The 21,475-nt window shown below is 41.4% G+C and overlaps 1 protein-coding gene across 1 annotated transcript; it reads right to left on the reverse strand.

Moving 5' to 3' along the window:
* Window positions 1-379: 379 nt before the first annotated feature.
* Window positions 380-19,614, reverse strand: MXRA5 (matrix remodeling associated 5). Its single transcript, XM_074535974.1, has 7 exons — window positions 19,027-19,614; window positions 16,706-16,909; window positions 14,285-14,414; window positions 13,555-13,945; window positions 6,070-11,046; window positions 4,552-5,452; window positions 380-3,008 (listed from the first exon to the last, which is right to left on the reverse strand). The coding sequence occupies exons 1-7, from the start codon at window positions 19,209-19,211 to the stop codon at window positions 1,097-1,099; spliced, it is 8,700 nt and encodes a 2,899-aa protein (XP_074392075.1). The 5' UTR covers window positions 19,212-19,614; the 3' UTR covers window positions 380-1,096.
* Window positions 19,615-21,475: the final 1,861 nt, after the last annotated feature.

Genomic DNA, 21,475 nt, shown 5'->3' on the forward strand with positions numbered 1-21,475 from the left:
TCTAAAGCACAAGAGATAAATCTTCAGAAAATTATGGATATTATCCAGTAAACAATCCTTGACTGCAGAAAAAGTATTACCATTGCAAATATATGCTGAAATATTAATAAATTTCTATTAATAAATCAATTTTAAAAAGAAACAATTATACTAATTTGTCTTCCCTAAAATATCTATAAATGTATCAAATAGAAATTGGGTCAAATACAAGTACATATAACACTACATTACTTCAAGGTTTTTGACCTAACTCCATACTCCCACTGCTTGGAGTTCCTTATTTTCTGAAAAAAAAAAAAAGAAAGGAAAAGAAAAAAAAAGAAAACCAATGAATACATTCTTTGGAAAATATTTTATTTTTTTATTATAAAATGTACAGTATATTGACCTTAATATTATAAAACACTGTAATGTATCAGAGTCTTGTAAAGACCAATAATTTATAAAATGAGACCAATTTCATTGTTACTCTTTCTAGTCTCATAGTCAGATTAAAAAATATATATAAAATAGATAATGAATTAATTGACCATAGCATCCTTAGTAGCTGGCAAATGTATGTTCATATGTTAAGGCAGCTAATCTCTGCATGTATTTTTATTAAAATAGATCACTCTTATTTGCTAATTTAGTCTTTGATTTTGAAGAGCTGATAGAAGCATGAACAGAAAGGTTAATAATCATATTCTATAAGCCTAGATTATGAAAAGGCGCTGCAGGGTATAAAGAAAAGTATGTTTTACTAAAGTACTTCTATCACTGCAGCTCACTTATGAACAGTTAATACTTCTTTGGTACTTTTAAGGTGCTTGTTAGAAAAAGAAATAGCTTTGGACTATTGACAGTAGAGTACTTTAGGTCTCAGATGCTATTGGATAGCATGAAAAACATTACACTGTCTTAAGAATTTTAAGACGTTTTGCAACATGTTAGTCTTCTCAGTTCCAGACTTCCTACCATACTGAGTACAAAAGAAATGCAGATTAATTCCTTTTTCTTCTCTTGTTAGCCATTGTTGCAAGCAGTACTCTCCTCATTGCACTTGTTTGGCAGTGACTTGAACACCAGTATCCAGTCAAAGGCACTTGTTTTAATTTTAGAATATGTGTATGTAGGTTGTTTTAGTATCACTGCCTAGTATATTTTTAGCAGTGCATTTATAGAAGCCTGCATCCCTTTGAGTGGACTGCTGGATGACTAATGACCCCTGAGGATGGAGGAATTTGTTTCCATACAGACGGGATTGAGCTCCTGTTGTCAGATGTGATTTATCTGGAAGCTCCCATGTTATTTCTGCTTTAGGAATCCCAATGGCCATGCAGTTCAGTTTAACTGAATTTCCAGGTCTGGCATAGATGACAGGTGCTGGCTCACTGGTGATTCGAGGAGGATAGGCAATGACAATGACAGGCACAGTCATAACAGAAGTGCCATACTCTGTTGACACTTTGCACAGGTAGGTGCCCCTGTCAAATACAGAAGCCTCACGCACTGTCAGTGAGCCATTCTCCATCAGGGAAAAGCGACCCACGGCCTGGGGGGCATCCATAACCATACCATTGGGCAGTGTCCAAGAGATCTGTGCCCGCTGGTTTGCCTGGGTGATGCAGTGAAGCTGCAGAGTTTCTCCATTGATGATGCTCACCAGGTTGTTGTACTGGTTGCTGATTTCTGGCCTGAGTCCCACCTTCAGGAAGACTACTCGTTCCACATACCCTCCCGGGTTTCTGGCTGTACAGCGGTAGGTGCCAGCATCCCCAGCAGATAAGCTGCTGATGTGTAAGATCCCATCCCTCTTATGGTAAAATCTGTGCAGGCGACTGCCACTCAGCACTTCAGAGCCATTGGGAAGGATCCAGCTCGTGCTGGGTTTGGGGTTCCCCTGGACTGAGCAGTTCAGATTGATGCTGTGCCCAGCAATGGCAGTGATCCTTTCACTGACAGGGTCTCTGAAGGAGGGCTTCTCCAAATGGTCTGTGATGAGGAGCTGCACAAGCAGTCTCGCTTCCCCACCTTCGTTGCGCCCGATGCACACGAGCTGCACGGCGTCTGTCTGTCTCACCCCTCTGATGTCCAACGTTCCATTGCGATGCACAGTGATCCTGTTCCCATAGTAGGGAGCCGGTAAGATTACTCCTTCTGGAAAAGCCCACAGGACACGAGGAGCAGGGATGCCCTCAGCTTTGCAGTCAATAAGTTTCCGGCTGTCTCTGGTGGCTGTCTCCCGCACAGATGTAATCACACTGAGATGACCATTGATTCTGGGCGGCTGAACGTCAACATGGATCCAGACCATCTTCCGATCTTCTCCAGCACTGTTCCGTGCTACACAAGTGTAGTTACCACTGTCAGACCTTTGGGCCTTTTGGATGAGGAGGGTGCCATCTCTGTATATCTGGTACTTGTCAGACAGGGCAGGAATAGGCCTGTTGGTTGGGGAAAGCCAGGTCACCTTGGGAGTGGGTTCTCCTTTGGCTTCACAGGCCACTGTGACAACATCGCCATACGGTACATTAATAGTGATGTATGTTTTGTTCCTGATTGTTGCAGGCTCTGCCACCACTTTGACCCGCACTTTCATTTCATCCTTCCCAATCTGGTTTTCAGCATAGCAGGTGTAGTCCCCCTCCTCTCTCAGTCCAACATCATTGAAATACAGGGTTCCATTATCAAAGACCACGTATCGCTTCGTCCGGCTGCCGCTGTCATCCGACTGCATGAAAGTATTGATCATGCTGCCATCTGGTAGACCCCAGGAGATCTCTGGGTTTGGCAGACCTGTGGCTACACAATCAACTTTCAGGTCCCCTCCATACTTGACCTTGTGGTTATTCTCATTCTTATGTTCTATTTTTGCTGGTTTCATCATCACATTCACTTTGAGGAGCACATAGTCATCCCCTATCTTATTGCGGGCCACACACAAGTAGTCTCCTGCATCTTTGTCTGTAACTGAATGAACAACCAAAGTCCCATTGCTGAATACTTTGATTCTAGTTTCCAAAGTGCTGTAAGGAAAGAAAAAAGAACCTAACATGAGCTACAAAATCACGTTTTGGGTATAAACTACTGAGAGAAATCTGTGGGAGAATAACAACAGTATCAAAACAAAAAAAAAAAAAAAAAGAATAGGAGAGGAAAATTGCTACTGGTAAATAATTAGATGGTCAGAAATTTCCAGAATATTCACCACCAAAAAGCAAATGGAAAAAAAGAAGTCAAAGAAGTCTACTCACTTGTAACCAAGTAATTTTCTTGTGTTTAATGACTTTAATGCTGGTTTTGACCACTAAATAACAAATTATGGTGGTTTTCCCTCTTCTGACTACTTGTACATTATTCTGTAACATTGAAATATGAGACCTCTGAATTATATAATCCACACAAGCCTATATGAACCATAATGGAGTCCGGTACTTCAGTCTTCAGCTGAAAACAAATAAAGATGAGGAACTTCCTCTGGCATTGGGTATAAATATTAAACTTTTAGAAAAGTCACAAAGATGCCAAATGTTGCTAAGCTTTTCTTTTTTCAAGGAAAAAAAAATTCCAGTATGCTAAAAAAAGCTATTATTCCTTTCCACTTCACTATGGAATTGGTGTATTGTGGTCAAAACCAACTACCTCAGTAGCCAGTTATCTTCCCGAAGTAGATCTTTAGTATTTGAAAAGCAGCCCATATAAAGATCATGAGGGAAAATTAAAAAGAAACACAGTATTTTTTTGTTAGCACTATGAGGCATAAAATGCAATCTGGATTTTGTGCTATATATTTTGTAATATACAGGTTACCTAAAAATATTTTTGTCAATATAAAAAAAATTATGACTATGTTCAGCTGTGAAGAAAGTTGTTCCCAATTGTGCATTTTAATTACAATGCATTTCTCATCTCTTTATAGTGCTCTAAGGTGAGTTACAAATAATTTATAGCACAGAAATTTGTTTTCAACCAAGTGTTAGGACAGTTATTGTAGAAGTGATATTTTACTTGATATTGCAAACATTGGAGAACATATTGTTTTAGGCATTTATACACAACCAGGTTTGCACAGACCTTATTTTGTAGTAACATTTGTTTATACACAGCGTTTAAATTATTGTGTTTGTTTAAGTAATTATAAGTTGATTTATTTGCCCTGTATTTACTGTGTGTAATGATTTGCCTAAGAGATAAAATTCAACGATCCCTTTTCTCCAGGAGAAAAGCAAAGCAGGCACCTGTGCAATCTTATTCAGACTAAGCACATTGGAACAAGCAGTACACAAGCTGTATATCTGGACTTTTTGCTACATTTACAAGTGGCTGTAAAAGACAAACAGTGGCAGCTTATCCTAAAATCTTGAAGATAACTTTCCAAGAGTAATACCACTTTGAAGAAAATTATGCTAAAATATGACTTAATTTTTTTGATATAATTTGAAATTCCTTCTAAAGGACTGGGAGGATCATTCAAGACCTGCAGAAGTCAGGAACGAGACCTGTGAGTGGGCTTTTCTCTAAGTTCATCCAAACTGCAATTTACCTGCAACACCCCAAACAATAATTTACCTGTGAAGGGAATCAATCATCCTTTTGGAAGGCAACCTCCACAATATCCGAGGCCAAGGGTCACCAGAAGCACTACAGTCCAAATGCAAGATGCCACCATATGTTACATCTGTTCTCTGAGGAGAGCTCCCAGTGATCCTAGCATTAGATGTGTGCTTCTTCACATGGAGTTGTACTGTTCTCCTGGCAGCTCCCACCATGTTGGCAGCAATGCACTCGTAGGTCCCACTGTCCTTGGGGGACACGTTGCGAATGTAAAGAGTCCCATTAGGAAAAACAAATAAATTTCCATTGACAAACTGAGAAGGTCGGATTTGGGTGCCATCGAAGACCACCCAGCGGATGCTGGGAGCAGGTGCTGCTTTGGCAGTGCAGTGGATGTTAATACTGCTACCAAGGGGCAGGGAAATGTTCTCTTGCTTTTCCTGCTGGATGATGGGGGGTAAGGCTGCAATGTGCAGCCTCACTGCAATGCTGTCAGCTCCTGCAGCATTGCTTGCTACACATTTGTAAACTCCTCGGTCTGAAAAAGTTGCTTGCTTGATAGACAAAGTTCGGTTTTCATGAAGCATTATCCTGCTTTCTGTGGTTGTGACTGCCTGCAAAATCTTCCTGTCTGGGAAAATCCATGAAATTAATGGGCTTGGAGTCCCGCTAGCCTGACACTCCATTGCTATGGTATCTCCAAAGTAAACTGTGACATCTCGATAGCGGGAAAGTGAAATTTTGGGCTGGTGGGCTACAATTGTGAGCATAACCATCATTTTATCTTCGCCATGCACGTTCTGAGCTGAGCATAAATACTGTCCACGATCCTGAAGCTGAGCATTTCGGATAAAGAGAGTACCATTTTTCCAGACTTCAAACCTTTGTAACTTGCTGTTGGCTGTCATTAGAGCTCCTGTGAAAGTGAGAGGAAAAAAAGAAAGATAAAGTCAAAGGGTTTAAAATGTAAATTATTGCAATAAAGAAGTCTTAAGTGAGATTTTAGGCTTACTCAACACCAATTACAACTTTGGAGGGCCTACATGATATCTTCTGACTCTATCCATAGCACAAATTAGTCTTAGTTTCTATGGCAGAACTAACCACTATCTTGTAAACATGGACAGCAAGGAAATTTTTGAAGGCCTTGTTTTAGGATCCCTCTTAAATTTTTATGTAACTTTTCTGTTCCTTTTGCATATGGAGATGATACACACATCAATATTTATAACAAACCCATACTCAAAAGTATTGCTGTAATAAATTCTAACTGCTATGAATAAGCAGAGTTGGGTGCTTTTCACAGCCAAAAACTATTCTTCAAAAACGAACTCATTAAATGGTAGAGATTTTCTTTTACTATAAGAAACACTGTAGATCTATTATTACTTGTAAGGATTAGTTGCAATTAATCATTTTCTCTACAGTGATTATAAGTGACAGGAAGCATTCTTCAGTATTTTGAAGTATTCCTGTGATCATGTTGCACTTCTGTGCAATACCCCTACAAACAATGCAGAATGTCTGTCTTACCTGTAGAGACTTTTGTCCAAGTAATAAAAGGCTTGGGTTCCCCAACTGCATCACAAGGGATAAAAGCATCCATTTCAGCAAGGATGGATATGGTCTGAGGTGCTTTTGTAATAATTTTAGGTCTTTCTCCGTGTACTCTAAAATTAGTGGAAGACTGAATTACAGTCGAATTGCGTGGCATAATGCCTCCCATGTAAGGAACAGATGGAAATTTTTGATGACGATAATGGACATTTTTAAAAGGTTGAACTGTAGTGCTTATTTGTGGTTTTGTATGCTGAAAGGCTGGAGGGGTGATCTTTAAAATCACCCGTGGTGATGTGGTCGTTGTGGCATGTGGCATTGGAGGCACTGGAATAGCTGTAGCTTTCTGCACTGTAATCCCAGTAGGTAAGACCTGAGCAACCTTCTTCTCATTTGTGTCTTTTGGCACTGGTTGACTAGGAACATCTGGTTTAGGATGCATATTAAAGTTAGGGAATATCCTTGTTCTGTTGAAAAGGAATGGTATTCTGGAACTGGGGTAATAGGGGATCCCTTGGCTTGGTAGTCTCCCAGCTGTGCCTCTGTTATCTGGAACATGGTTATTTCCATAAAATCTTGAATTAAAATTATATCTGTTCTGACCCTGATTACTGAACTTGCTTTCAGTTAATGGATTTGTTTTGTGAAATGGAGAGGCTTGTGTTGGGGCAGTTGATTCTCTCTGCGAAGCAGAAGTTTTCCTGTCCTGGATGGTTTGTGCCGCATAGGCTGTTATCTCTGGCTTGTTTGTGTAGTGAAGAGGTTGATGTGTTATAAAATAGCGAAGAGGGCCCTGTGTTACAGGAAGCTTCATTGTGCCTCTTACTGGAATGTGCTTTGGAGGCATAACAGGTAGTCTTTGGTTTATGCTTGGTATCATTCCAGCAGGTGGATGGGGAAGACTTGGATTTAGCAGTAAACTGTTGTTTGACTTGCTACTATACAACTCATTGAATTGCTGCTCTTTGGACTGTATGCTAATCCTGTTCTGGTCAGAGAAAGGAGTAGGGTGAACATTCTGTTTTGAGGTCATCACTATTTTGTCACCACCTGCTCCAACTTGTTTTGCTTCTGGGAACGTTTCTTGATTAAAGGTATTACTCTCCTTGGCTGTATAATGAAAAGAAGGATGGGAAGTGCTTGAATTCGAAGGGGGAAGAGTGACAAGTTTTGTAAATGGAATAAAAGCAGTGGAGGTAGTAGGAGGCTTTTCAGTTGTCTGCGAATGATAAAACACATGTAACACAGATTCCTTTCTGTCCAAGGAAGATGGCACTGTCCCAGCCTGGGAAGTAACAGATTTCTTTGTCTCTCTAACTGGAAAAGTCTGAGTTTCTGCAGTGCTGAAAGAGGAGGATAAAGTAATTATCTCATACTGCTGAGGTGGCTCAGCTTTTGCTGGTATCTCTACAGATACTGTGGGCTTCCATGGCTCCTTTGAAACTGATAGGTCCTTAAAAACTTCGACTGTGCCAACAGGAATACTTAAGTCACTCATAGTGGGATATGCCACCTGGAATGTTCCAGCAGTTGTTTCATTAACCACAACTTCTAAGTCAAATAGGTTAGGCTCTTCTTGAGATTTTGGTTTTGTTGATAGTATTGAGTATTGAGTATTTCTATATGCAGGAGAAGTTGTGGTCCTCGATTGTTCTGCCGTATGAACCACAGTTTTAGAATCTGCTTTCATGTCCTTCTCCGCAGAGACGTTGTCTAATGATTGGTGTGCTGGCACTTCACTTTGCTCTGGTTTCAGAGACACACTTGATTCTTTCGTGGGAAGCGCATCCTGTACAGCATATGATGATAAAACTGTGATGGGCTCGGTCACTGGAAGTTCCAAGGTTTCAGGGTTAGTAGGGTGTGGCACATGTTTGGCTCCAGGTGGAGAAGCAGTAGGCCCAAAAGAGAAAGTTGTGATCACATCTCTGATTTTTGTAATTTTCTCTGTGACACCCGAATCAGGAATTAAGGAAGGAGTGGATTCCATACGCTCCTCTTTCCTAGCCTGTATTTTGGTGTTTTTAAGATCAGGACTTTTAAGAGTTGCAGCAGAAGTTTTGGTAACAGCTTCAATTTCAGGTGTCCTTGGAATTATAGGCATTGCCTCTGTGGTTAAAACAGGACGGGGCAAAGGCTTTGGTCTTTGTCGGATTCTGTTTGGCCTTCTCCTTCTCCCATAAGGCCTTTTTCTACCATGCTGAGTAATAAGTGAAGGCATGGTCTTTCTATATGGAGTTGTTGTGGTGGCCACAGTGGTCAATCTAATCATGGAAGAGGCTGTTTCTAACTCCTCTGCTGTTTTATGAGGAGCATTAGCACTATGCAAAATGAATATGGGATTTTGTTTTGGAATAGCCAAGTTTCTATGTTCCTCTGTCTGAGAATTGTCTGCATAACTGCTGGATATGCTTTCTTGAGTCACTGTATTCCTCTGGGTTTCAGGTTCTTCTTCACTCTGAACCCTAACAGGGGTGACAGCTAGAAAACTGTTATTTAAGTCTGCCATTTTTGTACTATTTGTGGATATTTTTTTGCGCTGGTATCCTGCATCATTGCTCTTTTCTCTAACAAATGGAAAAGTAGATGAAGGAGCAGTAGTAGTGCCGACAGAATCTGTTGGGATGATCTCAACAAACTGAGAAGGTGCTGAAGTTACAGTGCCAACACTAATTGGGCCCCCTTCATTTAACTTCAAGCTTTCCTCCAAGGTGCTATGAAGATCCACAGTCTGAGACTCAGCAAGGAGAGTAGCATCAAGTGGTAGCTCAGCAAAAGCAGAATTTTCTTCAGATATTGAAGATACAGTTTTATCTACATTTTCCACTGTGAATAAACTGTTCTGAACATTAGGAAAGTTTGTCACAATTTTTTTGGCTAGAGGTTCTTCAGTAAGAGCAATTGAATCATCTGTCCTGACATCAAGATGCTGTTCCCCTTGCGGTTGAGGAGTTGGAGAGACAGGAGTCAAATGTGGACCTGACAAAGCAATTTCTACAGTGTCCATACTTGTAGGTGTTTCTAAAGCCCTGTGGTTGGAGAATGGTTCCGTTTCTGACCTTATTAATACAGGCTGGACTGAAAACACTTCCATGTTCTGTGAAGCAGTGACTGAGAATTGCTCGTCTTCACCCACAGGTGATGCCTCAGCAGAGGAATCCACCACATCAGCTCCTGTCTCTGAGGATGGAGAGCTGGCTAAGGGATAAGGGGCAGGAGTAGACTCCTGCATGACTGATGGCAGTGAAGTTGTTTCAGAGATAGTTGTAGCTGTCGTTCTAGGAAGATTCTTCCCACGGACCTTTGCCAAAATGTCAGCCCAATGCTGTGGATTAATCTGTTTGCTTGCCACATTAATTCTCCTTCGAGATTCAAACACTCTCCGGCCTTCTGCAACATTGCTGTCTTGGGTTCCATCAGTACTTTTCCAGATTTTCATTTTCCTTCTGCCCTTCTTCCCCTTTTTAATTTGAGCTTCTGGCACTTGGTCACTTTTTTGTTTAAAAGGTATTTCCCAGTCTTTTAGGCGGTTCTTTCTTCGTGGGAACTCCTCCACCCTTCCTGCCCCTGATCCCTCTTCATCATCTATGACCCGCCCTCTTGTTTTTGACAAACCTTTTGAGCCCGGGCGCTTCTTTAATTTGATTCGTTTAAATGACCTGTCAGACACCATTTTATTTACTGTCACCCTTACAACAATCTGATCTGATCCCTGCTGATTGACAGCCACACATCTGTAATGGCCACTATCAGTGACATGGCTCCTTGGAATAAGCAAAGTACCATTGGGCAGCATATAGCCTTTTGAGGAGTTTGATAAATCATTGAGTACCTGACTGTTTGGAAGAATCCAGCTCAACTGCGGGTCTGGGATGGCAATTGCATTGCATGGCAAAGCTATTGGATCTCCAACATTTTTTTCAACTCTCACTACATCTGAATCAGCTACCTGAATAGCTGCAGGCTGCACAACAAGTCTGTAAGGCATTATGTCCACATCATCTCTCACTTGGGCAATGCAGTGGTACACACCTCCATCAGTGTAACTGACTGCTTTGATTATTAGTTGGCCACTATTGAGAATGGAAAACCTACTCTCTTTGTCATTAAAAGGTGCCTGCAGTTTAGTTCCATCTGGAAAAAGCCACTGAATGGAGGGGCTCTCAGAAGCTTTCACACTGCAGCTCAGCTGACACTCTGACCCTTCCACCACACTCTGTGCTGTCCTTGTGCTCTGATTTTGCTCTATCATTACCCAGTTTCTCTGCTGCCTAGTGGTTTTGGTATTAATTGTCTGAGAAAACACAGTAAAAAAAGATAGCACCACTTTTTTCCCTGTACTCTGACGCCTGTTTAATTGGATATTTATAAGAGGCTGCATCACCCAAGAAGGCTCAGCAAGTATTTGGGCTTTTACACCTGTGTAGTAAAGAGCATCATAATCTGAACCTTGCCTGTACTGATAGATTATTTTAGGCTCTTTTCTGAGCATAAGTTCCCTCTCTAACTTAACAGGTACTTCACTGTAGTAAGCTATAAGCTTCCATAGTTTTTCATAGTTTTCTCGATTCATTGGACATTCAAAATCCAGTGCAATTGTGGCATTTATATCTATCTCCTGAGTCTGGATTTGATTCCACTGAATTTTGGTAGAACCTGTTGGTTTTTTGATTTCACAGTTCAGGTGGACTATATTGCCATGCTCATCAGTCATATTTAGAGTAATGTTCCATGGCGAGGACTGAAGTTCTTCCAGAGGGAGTTCGTAACTGTCACCATCTTCCTCATTTTGAGTGCTGCTATTTTGCCTCAGTGAGGACTGAATTATAGGCTTCCTACAGGAAATATCTTCCAAGTTTTGAATATCTTCTTTCTGCAGTTGTTTTGGGCTGCTGCACTTAGCACACAGTTGTCCCCCTTCATAGGCTTTGTCCTTTTTGCATTTTAAAACACCTGGGAAAAAAAAGAAGGAAGAAGGAAAATAAAAAGGAAAACAAGACATAAATAAGCTGAAAAACTGTTCTAGTTAGACAACTCTCTGAAATATGAAATAAACTTCATGAGGATTTGAGGATTGCATTATGATTATAAGGCAAGACTTATAGAATGCCACCTCTTTGTTTTACAGCTGAATGGGCACCCAGTTCTCAATCTGACCATGATTTCTTTGGTTTCTATTCAAAGTGTGCAGGGCAACATTTAAATCAGCAACAAACTACTCTCTGTGTCAAAAAGTTTGCATTTGTAGTGACAGCCTAACTTGTGGATCTAATATGAAGAGGCATGGGGCCTTTCAGCTTTCAAAAACAGAGCATTTACCAGAGAAATGCTGGGCTTCCTCATTAAATAATCCAGGAAGCTTTTTATTATTTCTCTATTGATGAACAGCATTGGCAGTACACAAAATTGCCAATGCTGTTTCTTTTTTTTTTTACTGTAGCTACCAAAACAGACTGCCTAGTTCTTGCACTCACAAGCAGGAAAAAAATAAAGTGCCACTTCTTCCCTGACCTCTAAAACAACTGCAAACTTTGTAATAATAGAAAAAAGGTAAAACAGAGAAGGAGAGCTAGACCAGGAAATTACACTCTTGACTCCTCTCTTCTGTCAATGCAGAAAGTTGTCTGCAAAGTAACAATCATATATTTATTACATTGTTCTGTACACTCAAATGCCAAATGTACCTTAGGTATTCAGTATGGAACCGTATAGTAAATAAAATGTATTACAGTTATTCTAGGAATAAGTATCATCCTGAAGAATGAGAGATCTTTGAAAGAATGAACAATATACCAGTGGGTTATAAGGCAAAATGTCAGGAGAAAGGGAAATACACAGAAAATTTTCATACCATTATTTTAATGGAAAATATGTGCTTTGCTAATCTGAAAAATCAATTTTCTGGAAAAGGTGTTAAAAATTAAATACATATATATATATATATATATATGCAGTTTGTCACTTGCAGATTCAAACCGGATGTTTCAAAGATAAGGAAAAACTGGCCCACAATCAACTTGGCAGTGGCTACACTAGTCTGAAGAAATTTAATAACTCTTTCTAGACAGAATTCCCAAAGAAGTAAATGTTATAGTCATATACAGATACAAAATCTGTCATATATAAAAATAATGGATAAATTATTCCTCCCTCCAAAAATTGCTACTGTTTTAGCATACAGAGGTAACCTAACTGAATAAAAAATACTAGCAAGCCCACACTGCACTAAGGAAGGAATGTTCAGCTAATATATCATTATTATAACTTACAGTAAAACTTAAGTACACCCATTAGACATACACACACAATTTGAATCAAGAACAGAATGTAACAATATTAAAACGAAAGTAGTGAAATACAGTATTTCAGTCAGATGACTCAAATATCTGTTTAGTCAGGAAGACTTATATTACTCATTCAAGCATTACACATTCCTAAAAAGCACTGTCCTACAGTCAAGTGCAAAATTGCAAGGAATTATGTATTCTAAGATTACAGGACCCATCATCATTCATTATATGTGCTCCAAAATAATTACATAAACCTTGGGATTCCATCACTTATTTGAGACATCTTCAATTACAATTAAATGCCAATTCCCTTTTAATAATTTAGCAGAAGCTCTGGTGTGACACCAGCTCTTCTGCTGCACTGAGATACCCAAACTAAAAACTGTCACTCAAACCCCTCCTGATTTAGTGTATTCCTGATACAGAAGCATTATAAACCTCTCTTTTTTGCATCTGAACACAATCAGAAGCATTCCAGCCTAGACATTGTGATACTTTTTTCATCTCTAAGACTGAACAAAGATAGACAAGCTATTTTATGAAAAAAATACATGGTTTTAAATAAATACACTGTAAGCACGTGAAAATACTTAATATATATTTGCTCCATTATAAAAGGAAGTTATGGTCAATGAAGAAACACAGATGGACATGAAGAATGCATATTACAGCTTTGATGTTAACAGATTCAAAATTAGAGGGTTTAATCAGGAATTTGGTAACCTAATTTCCTTCCTTCCTTGGACAAACAAGTTCAAATCCAATGTTAACATCTTCCATGAGAGGATACAGTCAGCAGCTTTGTTGGCTGAGGACAATTGGCAGCCCTTACCAAAGGTACACTGCTGTGCAAGAAAATACAGTAAAAAGTTATAAGCCCTATCCAGTTATAAACTTCACTTCCACTTCCAACATCCCAAATGTAATGGCTAATTTCTTTGCTGTTAAATACATATTTTTATCTAATGAAAGAACATCGCTTGCTTTTTACAGTGTTTTTTAAACACACATATTTATTGAACAGTAACATGAATTAATACTGCACTTAGACATCAAGACATCATGTAGGTAATAACACTTAGGAAATAACAAAACCATCAACACACAGAACAGGAAGGAAAAAAAAATCAACATTAGGAGTTCAATAAACACTGGTAGCCTATGCTCCTACCTCCAGAAACTTCATTCCATTCAAGGAGCCACTTCAAACTGCAGTCGCAGTCCCATGGATTTCCATGAAGGTAAAGATTTTCCAGCAGTGGCATGCCTTGAAACATCCCGGCAGGCAAGGTCCTAAGAGCATTTTCAGATAGGTAGAGATGTCTTACTGTTGACAATTTGAAGTAATCAAGGACCATAAATGTTGAAAAGGTGTTGGGGTGAAGCTGCTGGAGCAAATTTCCTTCCAGGTGGACAAGTCTTAGAGAGGGTAAACTATTAAAAGCATTTGGATGAATAAACTCAATTCTGTTGTGGTCCATGTGCAGTCTCATTAAGCTTGAAAGTCCTTGAAGAGTTTGGCCAGTTATGGCTTTCAATTTATTGTAACTAATTTTGAAAACCTAAACAAAAAAAAAAAAAAAACAAACATCAATTAAAAAAAAAGAACCAGATATTTTTTTTATTGTCTAAATCCAAATAGAATAGCAATCAAGTAATTTTTTTCCTCCCACATTCAAATCTTTTGCACCACTGAAAAATGATACGTTGGACAGAGGTAGAATAAAACTGAGTGTTAGTTGGCATTATCAAGTTAGACATAGGCATACTTAATAGATATCCAATGTATTTTGGAAGAAAACGGTATGTTAATCCTTAAAAGGCACTATAAAGAACATTTAGCTTTATTTTCAATTTTTCATTGAAGTTAGTTTTGAAATTTAGGAAAACATAAGCATTACCTGTAGAGACACAAGATCTTTCAAAGCACCATTAGGAATATTCTGAATATCATTTCCATGTATCATGAGCAATTCCAATTTTGTAAGTCCTGCAAAGGAGTTTTCATATATAGACTGTATACTGTTGAATCTGGGGGAAAAAATCACACATGCAGTTACAATTTATATGACTGTCACGGACTGAAAATGTAAAATTAGTATAATCTAACTTTCAGGAAAAACTGGAGGGACTTTAACGCATTGTCAAAAGGCCAGAAGTTACTGAAAGACTCTTACAAGGCCCAAGCATACTTAGCTCATGTTTACACTACGATTTCTTTCAACTCACTTTGTGACACTTTAGCCATAAATTAGAAGTAAAAGTAATAAATAGGCGTTTAAGTTCTAATAGTTGTCAGTATATTTTTCCATGCAGCTCAGTTTATAGAATGGAACTGAGTTAATGGCCTGTGGCCAAACCATGATGCTATGGAGCCTGGCAAACTACACAAGCTGCAGTGCTGCCAAAGCAGCATTTAAAAATAAATACATAGAGATTTGGAGAGTAAACATTAAAAATGGGTTATCTCCCAAACAGCACAAGAAGCAGTAAGTCACATCCTGCTTCACTTACTGCTACAACATGTAATTGGCTACATTAACTAAATACAGAAGATCTAGGAATTGACCTTCCAATTCCATCATGTGAGCCTTGAAACTCCTCTTAGATAAGGAATACAGAAAAAATCTACTCTTTGAAAATGAATCAGTTTTGCTTTGGACAAACAAATTAGGCTTTATTTACCAGTTTGGAAGAGTTACATTTGGTGGCCTAGCTCTACATTTGTGTTTTTCATATGTATTCAGAAAATTAGATGTAGTATCTAATCTAGACACAAAGTCTTAAAACTAAGCATAGAATTTTAGAGATTTTTTTCCAATTTCTTGTATTTTCTAGAAAGCAAGAGAAGACACAGCATGAAATTAACATATTTGAATATGGAGAAAATACTTTTGGATCTTCACTATGTTATCTATCTAAAGATTCTTAATTTGCTAAAATTTTATAGTACTGTATTAATATTTTTAGTCCTTCTGCAGATCCACTAAGCTTATAGCAAACATCTTATTAAAATTCCTTATTTAAAATCAGTCCTTCAAAAAAAAAATATTAACTTGTCTAAATAAAAAAATTTTCCTGAATAATTAACAGTTAGAAAAAAAATCTTCACTCTCTAAATGTATAGCACTTAAAACAGTAATATGATAAAGGTACTCTTTCAAAGTGAAAGTGTAACAACAGGCAGCTAAGACAGTTTCTTCCTGGGAAAGGACATAACTCAGAAAACGTCATTTGTAGTGATGAAATACAAAGGTAGAAAATGTTTTTTATGCTAATAGTATATCAAATAATGTACTTTACTAAAAAAACAGCCCAAACACCTTAGTAACTTAGAAGCCTACATCCCATTTTCAAAAGCAATTGAGGGATCTGAGTACGTATTTCTTTAATGTAGCTTTAATGAGCACAAGAGCATTTTGAGAATAAAATTATGCTTTAGGTGGATAAAATGTTGGTGGATAAAAATTTTAATTACTGAGAAGCAAAAAAAAACCTCTAACCAACAGATCACTATTGCCAGTCGTTGCATGATCAGTTGCTGCTTCGGCTGCAGGCCATGAGGTTGTCAGGGTGAGTTCATCATGGGTAGTGGGGCAGCCCTGACCAAACAAAGAGGACTACATGTCTTGATTTGTTCTGTGTCACACCATGACCCAACATGGTACTTTTGTGATATGAAGCCTACCAACAGTCCCTGCCTTCTTGTCTGAAAATCTGATAGATGTGAGTTGGCAATATCCTGGCAGAGGACATGAGCTGGAGTCTGAGCAAGCTCTTCCCAAAATACGCTTATACTGCGCTTAGTCGCTTAAAAAAAACTACAACAAAACCACAACTCCAAAGGCAATGGATCAAATCTCTTTCCACTGTATTCATTTAAGATATGCCGTATCTCATTGTTCTCCAAAATGGTCCTGGGTTACATCATAGAATTTTACTCCTACTGTGTTTTTGGTTTTTTTTTTAATCAGGTATAAAATTCCGTATTCTGTAGAAATCTCATAATACATTTAATTAAATATCTTTCTTTATACACTCTAAAAGACTAAATGTTCTATGTGCCAAAAAAGAACTCACACCGTGATATAAAGATTTATTTGAAAATAATAGTAACTTTTGTTTGAAACAAAAAGGCTAAGCTAATTCCTCCATGCCAGCAGCTGTAGCGTTTGAAATTCAGCACTGATGGGTAAGCACCCATCTCTGTGATTCTACTTGAGAAGTTCACACAGAGATCCTGGTTCGCCCCAGCTGCATGAAGCATCCCAGGCTCCCGCACTGAGAGCACAAAACCGTTTGCCCCGAGCTGCCATACGAACCCGAAGTTGATCCTTTCCACGTGTTTGGGGATCCGTGCTGGCACGGCTGCCAGGGAGCGGAAGGTGCAGTGCACCTCGGTGGGAAGGTAGCAGGCGCAGGGCTGGGGGCAGCCCAGGGCGCCCCGCGGCAGTGCCAGCCCCAGCAGCAGCACCACGGACAGCGCCCGCTCCCCCATCTTGGCGCCTCCCCTCGCCTGGCAACTCCTGCGTTGTTGGGGGCCAGGAAGAAAAGAGAGAATAAATTATTATTTTTTAAAACTTTTATGCACTCTTTACATATTTTAAACCCTTTCTATACCTAGTGATTACCTGCATTGTCTAGAAAGTCTTTAGACAACCAAGGCCAAGTTCAGTTGGAAAGCCATTTTCTTTATTCCATGTCGTCTTCTGTTTCAATGTCAATTTTCCCCCCATTACTTACTTCTACTAAATACCTATTCTAAAAAAGTTATGCTATCTCCCTATGGTAATAGGTTTTATAAGGCTTATTCTGAACACCAAGAATAATACTCATCTCACAGAAAAACTAGAAAACTTTTAGGGACATATCTAGCTCAAGCAAATTGCCAGGGCTCCCTCTACAGTTAATGAAAGAAAAAAAAAAAAAAACAAGCCATAATCACTTGAAGATGAATAATGTCAGTTATGTACCTCATCAGATGACTAGAAATAGTACAACTGAGGTTCATTAGGTCCCAAATTAGCAAACTCACATCACCTAGCTGCCTAATATTTAGATACATTATTAACTTTTGGTATGGTAAAATGTGGCTCAATGAATGTCATTCATAATAGATATGGGGAATGATTGTGATAGAAAGTGAAAGAAAGAATTGGTTGGCCATAGATCTAGACTCTGTCATCCTTTGCCATGGGTTGCTCTGTGATGTTGGATATACTCTAACACTGCAATCTAAACCAACCAGGTATTATGAACAATCAGAAATGATAAAACTAGACAATTTGTTTAAAAGCATAAGCACAGACCTCAGAGGAAAAGTTTATAGTATGTCTACCAATACTCAAGTTCATATTTTTGGAACTGTGTGTCGAAGTCTGAATGGCTACAACCATGGAGAGTCATTTAAAGAAGCACAGACAAGAAAACACAGGTGTTACTGACTTGGAGCACTAGTAATTTCTGAAAATCAAATAATTTATGTAATGTATTATTACCAATTAAGCACCCTAACTCTGGACAAGTGAGTTTAAAACACTTCTATTCTTATTCCAATCAACAGAAGAATTTGAAAGTTTTTCAAATTAAAGTCATACAAGAACACAGGCTGCTATTGGTAACAGACATTTAATATTCCTGCTTTTGTACAACACTGTGACAATAACAGAATTCACTTGTACCACGTATTATTAGTTCCATTAGTTATTTGCTTGTAGTATAAAATTCAGATTTTCTCAGATCTGCAAGCAACAAGATTGCACATTTTTTCCTTAAGATTACCATGTGCAAACTATTATAGTTCAAAGAAGAGGCTCGTTGGATGAAGAGTTTTCCCAAATATCTGTGGTCAAGTTAATGGGATGTTTAGCATTCTTTACAAGACAAATAGCATGTAATTTGTTTAAGAATTTTCAGGTGCTGTTTCCCTTATATTCTCCTTAATGAAAATCCTCCTACAAAACAGCCTACCCATACAGATTCCTTTAGTAAGAGGTCCCTTTCAGGAGATGCTCACTGAGGTGAAGAGGGAGATGCAGTGCCTCGTGAGGGGCTGGGAAGGGCCGGCGGGCGGGACTCACGGTGCCCTGCCCGTGTCGGACGGAGGCACGGCCGGCCCCGCTCCTCCGGGATCTGCCGCGGCACTCGCACCGCGCCGCCCCGCCGCACGGGGGCGCACTCAGAGCCCTCCACAGCGTGCCGGCCAATGGGCTGCGGCCCCGCCCCGGGAGGTGGGGCGCGGGCGGAGCCCCGAGCGGAGGCGCTGCCCTCACGGCTCCCGGCGGGGCGGGCGGCGGGAGGGTGCGGCCGGTGCTGCGCGGACCGGGCCGTGCGCCAGCAGCGGCTGGGCGGAGGGGGCTGCGGGGAGCCGTAGTCCCCCTCGCCTCCGTGTTTCCTTCTGCCGTACCGGAGGACAGATGCTTCCCATTAAGGAAGAATGTCCCCGCCGGACCGGGCGACGGGAGCGCCCGGGCTGAGGGCGAGCGCCGACACACGGCGGCACCGGCTGCGGGACGCCCGACGGCCGCTGGCCGGGCAGCCCAGCCGCTTCCCTGCTCCCGCGCAGCCCTGCCGGGGAACCCCAAAACCCAACCCGCCCGCACCCGACCGCGCTCCGGCAGCGGCGGCGTGCGCCGCTCCTTACCTGCGGCTGGGCGAGGCGCTCTCGGCAGGCGCTGCCCGCCGCTCCCGAGGCTCCGGGTGGCTGCGGGCGGCCGGCGGCGCGGGGCCGGCGGTCACCTGGACCCCGGCCTCCCCTCCGGCACCGGCTCGCCGAGCCTCATCGCTGCCTGCGGTGGTCCGCCTCGACGCCGACTTAGGACTCCTCATCACCCGTCATCCTGCGGGATCCGCCGCCGCGGCTGGGTCCCCCCGAACGAGCATAAGCGAAGCGCGGCAGCCGGGTAGGCACCGCCGGGTGCTGGTTTGTATTGACTGCTATTGTTTCCGAGCGCTCCCCTTCTCCGGGTGCCGCACGACCCGCCGAAAGTCGGTACGCCGCAAGCGCTCAGCCCCGGCGGGAGCGCAGCGCGTCGCTGCGGGAGCTCCGTGGGCCAGCGGGCGGGCGGGCGATGCGGGCGGCCCCGCGGCCACGGACGGGCTGCCTGGGCGCGCAGCTCTCCCCGCGGCGGCAGCGTCCCGCCGCCCGCCGCCGCATGGGGACCGGGGATGCGGGTGCCGGCGCGCCGCGCTCCGCCCGCCTCCCCGCGCCGGGCGCTGTGCTGGGGGAGGGCGCGGCGCAGCGGCTCCTCTTGCGGGGTGGGCGGCACCGCCGGGCTGGGGGCGGCTGCGGGCGGGCCCGGGGCGGGGGTGGCTGAAATAGGCTCCGGAGCCGGCGGACAGGGGTCGCGGCAGTTGCGGTTACTGAAGTTTACGGAAAGTTTGTCTCTGGGACCTCGGTGCATCCAGCACTGTTGAAGCGCTCAGACGTGCAGCTACGCATCTTGTGCGTTCGCACACACGTATACACACAGGAGTTCAGCGCATAATTCCTAATTGGACCCAGCAGTTTGGGCTTCTTTCTCTTCCCATAGTGATATGGTGCTTAAGGACACAGTTTAGTGGTGGGTTTGGCAGTTCAGAGTTAATGGTCAGACTCGATGCTCTTGAGTTCCCAGCCTTAAAGATTCTTTGTTATAGATCCCATCAAAACACAAATAACCAACCTGACATTAATCCTTATACTTCATACTGGCACAATTCTGCTGCCGAGACTTGTATCCTGTCAGTGTGTGGGAATTTGGTCTCTGTAATCATGCTCAAGGACAGACACTCCAATAAATGCATGTGAACAGAAAATCTCAGAAATGAAATAGAGAGGAAATGATAACAATAGAGGAAAAGATGGGAACCAGTAATTAACCAGACTGAACATAGACCTGGTCATTAATTGCCTTTTAAAATCCACCAGAGAAGCCAACTTTAGTTTAAAGTTATTAAATAATTAAGATCCCTCTTCTCAACTTCTCTCTAGTATTAGCAATTGTTTCAGTACACAAAAGTAAGCCTATGTCTAGTCCAGTGAAAAATGCATGATTCAGAAGACCATGCACTAATATCTAATTGGTTCCACTGTGTGGTTTTTGGATATGGATAATTTTCTGTTCCCTAGGTAGACAATGCGGCCGTTTCCTTCATCTGTTCTAAAAAGCCAAAAAATTCAGTCTTTCAAGTTGTAGAAATGAGCATGGATGCATCTTGAGTCATAAGAATGCCTCTGAGTTTTGGTATGAAGCTTTCAAATTCCATCTCCAAGGTAAGTAAATATAGGAAATGGCATTATGTTCAAGGCTGTAAAATTGTGGCCAGTGGATCATCAGCAAATAAATAGAAAGAATCGTAATTGATTAACCGGTTTTGACTTTGAAACATGTGAGAGGTGTGATTATCAAAAGGGTTGGTTAGCAAACCTCTTTAGCTGTTTGCAATAAACTGTTGTCAGAATCTGGACAAGACATATCTTCTAAATGCATTAATAAAGTTTCACTTTCAAAATAAAAGTTCATTATCCATGCTTTTACCTGCAGAATCTTTTTTTGTGTTGTGGTATGGTGTCTTTTATGTCATGTTGGCAGCTTAGCTCCACACAGCTAACTTACTCCAGTAAGTCTCCCTCACTAACCCAGTTTGATGTGGGCAGAGAATTGGAAGGGGAAAAGTTTGAAAAATCCAGGGTTGAGATGAAGACAGTTGGATAGGTGAAGCACAACAAAAGCAAAACAAGGAATTCATTCACTACTGCCCATGGGGAGACAGGTTCTGCCACCTCCAGGAAAGCTGGGTGTCATCATGAACAGAAGTGACTTGTGAGGGCAAATGCTGTAACTCCAAACATCCCCCCTTTGTAAAGCTGCCCCAGCTTCACATGCTGAGCATGACACCATATGGTGGATATCCCTTGGATCAGCTGGGGGCTCACACAAGGAGCAGTCCCAGCTGTGTCTCCTGCCAGCTCCTTGTGCATTGCCAGCCTGTTCTCTTGGCAGGATAGTGTGAGGAGCAGAAAACACCCCAGCACAACACCAGCCTTGATCAGCAGTAAGATAAAGCATCCTTGTGTTTTCCACACTGCTTTGGTAACAAATTTAAAACAC

This window comes from Zonotrichia albicollis, chromosome 2 (assembly GCF_047830755.1).
Source record: "Zonotrichia albicollis isolate bZonAlb1 chromosome 2, bZonAlb1.hap1, whole genome shotgun sequence".
In the NCBI taxonomy this organism is placed as follows: domain Eukaryota; kingdom Metazoa; phylum Chordata; class Aves; order Passeriformes; family Passerellidae; genus Zonotrichia; species Zonotrichia albicollis.